At 41.9% G+C, this 7,446-nt stretch overlaps 1 protein-coding gene across 1 annotated transcript in view; it reads right to left on the bottom strand.

Annotated features, from left to right (window-relative positions):
* The window catches only part of CA8 (carbonic anhydrase 8), an 84,842-nt gene that overhangs the window by 34,817 nt on the left and 42,579 nt on the right, over positions 1-7,446 (bottom strand). The window contains exon 4 of the mRNA XM_024127047.1: positions 2,578-2,673. Within this exon, the coding sequence (XP_023982815.1) occupies positions 2,578-2,673 (96 nt within the window). The remainder of the gene's footprint in view (positions 1-2,577; positions 2,674-7,446) is intronic.

The raw sequence follows: 7,446 nt of genomic DNA, 5'->3' as shown, positions 1-7,446 counted from the left end.
AGCCTGTGCTCCGCAACGGGAGAGGCCACAACAGTGAGAGGCCCGCGTACCACACACACACACAAAAATAAAATAATAATAATAATAATAATTTTGCTTTGCATGTCTCAGAGATAATACAGGTCATCAGGCATAAACCCCCCTCAATTCCTGGCTTTCTTCACCTAAAAATGTGTGCCGTTTGTGCCCTTTCCTCCTGGCCCTCTATTTCGGTGAAGGGGTGGGGCCCGTCCTGTCCAGGGTCAGTCCATCCACCTAAGCTCTCATCCCATGCCTTTCCACCTCCTCTGAGGCTTTTCTACATCAATTATCCCCGTTCTTCCTGGTATGTTTAAGCAACATCTGCGCTAGCCCTTTTTGCTCAGAATAAAAACACAGGCCCATCTCGGACCACAATATGAAACAATCTGAACCTTGCTGTGCACATCACCACTAGTTATCACCCCATCTGTCTTTGAGTCGAGCTTCCTGAAAGGGAAGTCTATCCTCACTGCCTGGACTTCCTCCCCTCCGCTTCTCCCAGCCTCTGACCTAAGTGCAAGACCCCCGCATGCAGTCCTTTCCTCTCTGCCTCGGCTGACACTCCCGATCAGCCCTTCTTTCCTCCATGAATGTTTGCTCTATAGTTTCTGTGACTCTGTTCTCTCCCGAGAAAGGCATTTTCACGTAGATAATGTGGATTTTTCCTCCTATGGAAAGTTAGAGCCAGAGTACAAGCTCCCAAGCTTTGCCTGCCTCCAGTAATGAGCTGGTTCCAGGGAACGGCAATGTTTGGTCCCAAGAGACTCGGCTTCCAATCTAGTGCACTATTACTGCATGTCAGCTGTTCTACGCTGAGAAGCAGTAAGTGAAAACATCAAGTTATCATATCGAATTCCATTCCCAAGTATGTATTGAGTACCGTCTCCAAAGATGAAACTAACATGTTCCCTCCCCTCCTACAGACGACTATTTGGTTATTTGTGTTCTTATTTTTATTTTATTCTTATTTTTTTTTTAACAGTGAGACATTGCCCTCTACTTCTGCCTCATGCTGTCAAATATGGACGCTCTGTTAACTTTCTCAGGTTACAAAAGATGGACTTTAACAGTTATTATTTTCAATACACTAAAGATTATCAAAATATATTTGTAGTAGAATTTAAAACATTTTTCATCAACATTTTGTGATTCCACCATTCTCCTTATACAATGCAGATATAAAATAGAAGGAATATAGGGCTCTGCCTGTGAAAAAGGCATGAAATAAATAGTGAGAAGATTTATTTTTAAATGTAAGGATTTGTTTTAAATTCCATGACATGTGTTATACTTTAAAAACATGGATTTCAAAATACTAAAAGGCTAAATAAAACTGGAAGGCTACTTTCAAACATCAATAAAGAAATATCTTAGAGGTATTTATAACAGGAAATTGTTGGAATTAATACTACTGAAATATATGCCACCCCCCAAAAAAAGAGGTTTCAAAAGGCCCCTTCATCAGCTCTCTTTGGAAAATTAAGTTATTAAGGACCACTAGGTTATCCAAAGGCAGCCTGGAGCCACACAGAGTGGACAATGGTTTCTGGTCCTGACTGGTGACATCAAATCCCTGTGTGACTATAAACAATGACTTGACCTCTTTGGCCCTTGGTTTCTCTTCTATAAGATGCGGAAGGGGGAAGCCTACAATTTCCAGGGTCTCCTTCACCTCTAAATCTTTTATTACATCAAGTAATTACACCAAGACAAAGTTTAAAAGATTCACCTTAGGAACTAAATTAAAATTTTACCTTTGGGGCTTCCCAGGTGGCGCAGTGGTTGCGCGTCCGCCTGCCAATGCAGGGGAACCGGGTTCGCGCCCCGGTCTGGGAGGATCCCACATGCCGCGGAGCGGCTGGGCCCGTGGGCCATGGCCGCTGAGCCTGCACGTCCGGAGCCTGTGCTCCGCAACGGGAGAGGCCACAGCAGAGGGAGGCCCGCATACCACAAAAAAAAAAAAAAAATTTTACCTTTGAAAGCACGTGGTCCGCTCCTGTACGTTTCACTAAATTTCTATAATATTCTTTGTCCACCAAAGAGTTCAAATCTAAACTTTACATTGACTATATCCACCAAGGTCTTTGCCGCTCTCACTTTATCAGTGTTTTCTAGAAGCCACTTCAAATCATCTTAGAGTGAAAATTATTAATAACAAATAGCTAAAGGAATCTACTACATGATTACAGTATTGATTTCTCTTAGATTTTGCAGGAAGGCGAGGTCCAAAAATATTTCCTGAAATTCTTTTTCAATAATAAAATGAACTCTGCCTTCAGGAGACATTTTCTAACTCCTTTCTCCAAAGACCCTGAATGCCACTCTGAAGAAAATTTCTAATAAGCCAATGAACCATTTTCTACCAGTGAATACGGCTGCTCATCCTTGACCCAGGGAGATCGAGTTTTCTATTTTTAAAGTATCAATGCTGTCTGTATAGGTGTTTAATGTCACCTCTAAGTAGTAAAAATGAGAGAGAACAAAAAACCTTTCGCAAAATGAATTAGAAATAAGCATCTCTGAACAATATAACAATCATAGCAGGAGACCATTTACCTGAACAAACAAGGCAATGATGGCGATTCCATGGGGCTTCCCCACAGCCTCATCAATACTGCCAAACAAGGTGGAGTTCCAGTGGATCAGGTGGAGCTGGGTGAGCAACGATAGACAGGTAACCTCGTTACTAAATGTACTTCCGCTCAGGAAAACAAAGACGTATCAACTGCTCCTTGACCATATCTGTATGGTGTTGTACGCAACGAGAGTACCACAAACAGACACAAAGAGATGACTGGTTTAATACGGGTTCTCTGTATGAATTCCTCCCTTCTCATTTCTGAACAGAAGCAGTGCTGAATGCCACTCAAGTTCTGCTTTTGTCCTAATCAGGAGCACAGCTAAGAAGACTCACAGATTTCACCCTGATTTAGTTGCCTTTCCTTAGACGCCATCCCTTAGATGCCATCCCCTCTGGATCTCAATAAAACAGAACTCCGGTCCGGGCACAAATGCCAGAACTCATTCGAAGGATTACCACCCACATATACTCAAGTACTGTGTCACCCAGTATTTCCATCAAGGATAATACAAAACCAGTCTCCAGTTCTGTAAATTCTTTCCACTCTCTAAGAATATGTAGACAGATAGCATCCTATAAAAAGCGCTGCATCTTGTTAAAGCATGGTAAAATAATGAATGCTGATGTAGAACTCTAAACGAAAGCCATTTCCTGTCCTGGAGATAAAATTTTACCCATGAAGGAATGACAAACAATACTCCAGAGGATTCTCTCACTACTAGCCCCATAAAGCTCTGTAGTCTTCAGGTTTATCTAGAATGTGCACTTGCTCCTACAGTGCTGATGAAACACTTGCAAGAAGCCAGATTCCATTCCCTGGTCAAAATCAAATGGCCGCTGAGGTTCTCAGTAGAACAGCAGCAAGGTAAACCTTCAGCCTAGAATACTAATCTTCATCACTTTAGCTTTTAATCAAGTTACCATTACTTGCTGCCTGAAAACACTGACCCATTTAAAAATTAGTTTTAATCCAAAAAGACATACTAAAATTCAATCACCATGTCATTTTAGCATCCATATTAAAATATTAAGGAAAATTATCATGAGAATTGCCATTAACTTTGAAGTTTCTCCTGCTGAATTTGTCCAACTAGAATTCAAGATTATAAAGCTGACCACTAGGGGGAAGTAATGAGGTCCTCTGCCTATAATAGAAACGGTCACCCAGGACAGGTCAGGCTATGAAAAGCCCACATGAACCTGGATTGCCCAGTAAATGTAACTGTCAAGGCAATGCCTTTAAGAAAGCGATGTTCTATAACCTTTCAGTTAGTAATGAAAGACAGACCAATTTAATCTTTCCTTTTCTGGCTGCAACAATAGCTTTGGAGCCCCAGTGGTACAGATAAGTGTACAGTGGTACAGATAAGAACTGATTGCCTTAATTAAATCAACAAAAAAAGCCCAAGGTTGAAATCTATTTTTTTCCCACAAATTGCAAAGTTCAAATCAACATTTTTCTTACTTCTCATAGCGACAGTATGGAGCTTTTTTTTTTTTTTTTCTGAAACCAAAAAAAGTATGTTTTGGGTTTTTTGTGTGTTTTTTTTTTTTTGCCACTCCTCCATAATTCAGCAACATCATCACTCACACCTGTTCCTCAAAAACTACTTCACATGTTTTTGTGCTTAAAAAATTGAGGGTCTCCACTCCTTAAGTGTGTGCTGTACATGGCAATCTCCTTTTAAAGAGTACAGTATGGGGGAATTCCCTGGCAGTCCAGTGGTTAGGACTCATGCTTTCACTGCTGGGGCACGGGTTCAATCCCTGGTCTGGGAACTGAGATCCACAAGCCTCACAGCACACCACAGCCCCCGCCCCCCCCCCCCAAAAAAAGAGTACAGTATGGAATACCTGATGGCGGAGAAATATGGCCACCACCACCTGGGCCAGGTGACCAAGGCCAACATCGGCAGTCATCAGACATGTTGATATAGGCACCCTGGACATGATGTGATGAAAATGACATTCTTCCTGTGTGCTCTTCCTCCCAATAACCCATAACCCCAGTCTAACCAAGAGGGAAACGTCAGACAAATCTCAAGAGAGGGACATCCTACAAAATACCTGACCAGTATTTCTCAAAACTGTCAAGGTCGTCAAAGAACAAAGAAAGCCTGAGACAATGTCACAGCCAAGAGGAGTCTAGGGAAACGTGAGAACTAAATGTAAAGTGGTGTCGTAGGTGAGATCTTAGAACAGAAAAAGGACATTAGGTGAAAATGAAGGAAACTGAATAAAATACTTAGTGTATTGAGATTGGTCCACTAATTATAACCAACGTACCATACTAATGTAAGATGTTAATAACAGGGGAAACTGGGTGTAGGTCAGGTGGGAATTTTCTGGACTATTTTCATAATTTTCCTGTAAATCTAAAACTGTTCTTAAAATATACAGTCTATAAAAAAAAAAAAAAAGAAAAGAAAAGAAAATTTAAGGGACATCCTGGCACTTCCACTAACTCAAGCTAAAAAGGATAACAGAAGATCGCTATGACCCTTGTGTGACCAGTACAATAACACAGAACGGAAAACCAAGAGAATCTCTACCACCTGTCGTCTGCTCTATCATCTGGGTCTTATAATCAGTTGAGACTCCATTAACGAGCAAAAGAGATTCTTCCCTCACAGTGCACAAGGAACCCAAACTTCAGATACACAGCTCCAGCCTGGTATTTACTGAGAAACGCCCCTCTCTTGGAGGTGCTTTCTCTCATTAAGACCAAACAAAACATCATCATAAATCCCCTTCCCAAGTCACTAGAGGATGGTCAATTCAAGTACCAGGCAGATTTCCAACACATTCTGGAAACCAGCTGTAACGGGTAGTAGTCACACAGATGAGCAGTCCACACCCATCGCACACTCTACATTTTTGCTGCCTCTCGGCTCTAGCTCACGCTGTGTTCCCTGAGCCCTGCCTCACTCCATCCATATTAGTCTGCTGCCATAACAAAGCGCCACAGACTAGGTGGCTTAAACCACAGAAGTTTACTTTCTCAAAGTTCTGGAGGCGTGAAGTCCGAGATCAAGGTGTGGGCAGGGTTGGTTTCTCCCGAAGCCTCTCTCCTTGGCTTGCAGACGCCCACCATCTCCCTGGACCTCACATGGTCTTTCCTCTGTGCACGTCTGTGTCCAAATTTCCTCTTCTTATAAGGACACCAGTCATACTGGACAAGGGCCTGTCCTAGTGACCTCATTTTCACCTAATAACCTCTGTAAAGATCCTGTCCCCAAACACAGTCACATTCTGCTGTATTAGGAGCTAAGACTTCAACATATGAATTGGTTGGTCGGGGGGAGGGGCAGGGGGGAAAAATTCAGCCCCCAACACCACCTATCTCCCCCTTTCCTTTCTCCCCAGCTTAATGAAGTTTTTTCAAGTCTGAGAAGCCTGAATTATTCACATCACCTTCCGGTCTCCCTCAGCCCCTTCTTTATTCCTATCATCTTATATTTTGCCTTATATTAGTGTTGGTTCTGTTTCATAGAGCAAAGCCATAGAGACAGGAAAATCATCAGTGCCTGTGAAGAACTGAGTACTTTGGGGGTAACTAGAGGGCACATAAGACCATCAGTGACAGGGGAGATGGGGGCTGGAAAGTTAGAGGGGTTCGGATGGCACAGAGGTTTAAATTTTATCATAACTGTGCTTTGGGAAACACTAAAGCAATATATTATTGCAGTGAATATTATTATTACTTATGCTGCTTAGAATCCATCAAAATCCCCCTTCAAAGCTTCTTCCGACAGAACGGGGATGGGTGGAAGTATTTGGCATGGGAGGTGGGAAGGTAAGCTAGGTGGCTACCACGAAAGTTCCAACAGAAGATTATGATACGGGTGTGTGATGATTAACTTTGTATGTCAACATGGCTAGGCTATGGTGCCCAGTTATTTGGTCAAACATCAGTCTAGATGTTGCTTTGAAGGTATTTTTTAGCTGTGATAACATTTGAATCAGTCGACTGAGCAAAGCAGATTACCCTCCATTATGTGGGTGGGCCTCATCCAATCAGTTGAAGGAGAAGGAATTCTACCTCCGGAGTGAAAAAATCCTACCTGCATTTCCAGCCTCTGCATTTCCTTTCCCTGCATACTTCAGATCTGCCAGTTCCTTAAAATAAATCTTAACTCTCCTCTCTCTGTCTCAGAATATACATATACTGTTTCTCCTGAGAACTCTAATACAGGTTGTACAAACAAACAAAAAGTGTGTGATGAGAAGTAGAGATGAATGGAGGTTTAAATCTGAACAAGATTAGAAGCAACAGGAATAAAGACAAAGGGCTCGAACAATTAATGTGACAGTGTTTGCAATTTGTTCTTCTGAGACTAAACATGGCTCCTCTGGCAAAGGGTCAGGGACAAAACGATCTACTGATGCTCAGAAAGAACATATTAGAACGTCTGCTTACATTTATTTTTATCCAATGTCTTTTCAATTTTACTATGCTACACAAAATATATATTACATATATACAATACATATCAATACATCTATAATACATATTAGTGCATGAATTAATTTAGTAATAAATATGCACATATTGAGGACATGTGCTCTGACATTTGTCTGGGGACAAATGGATTTGAACAGAAAGGCATTTGATACTAAGGATATGGTTTAGATAATGATGACGCAGCCCATGGAGTCCAAGGGAGGCTTAGCAGAGGTCCAAGCAGACAGTTATCTGCTGAGGGCACCTGGAAGACTCATTTCCAAGTGTAACAGTGCAGACACGCTCTGGGGCGGGGCAGGTCTACGGCAGAGGGCAGCACGGCAAGGAGCAACACTGCACTTGTGCAGCTCTAGTGCTAACTTCTTTTTTTTTTTTTTTT

The sequence above is a fragment of the Physeter macrocephalus genome, chromosome 15 (genome assembly GCF_002837175.3).
Source record: "Physeter macrocephalus isolate SW-GA chromosome 15, ASM283717v5, whole genome shotgun sequence".
Lineage (NCBI taxonomy): Eukaryota > Metazoa > Chordata > Mammalia > Artiodactyla > Physeteridae > Physeter > Physeter macrocephalus.
The sequence above is the reverse complement of the archived record's forward strand: the minus strand, read 5'-3'. Positions and strand labels throughout refer to the sequence as shown.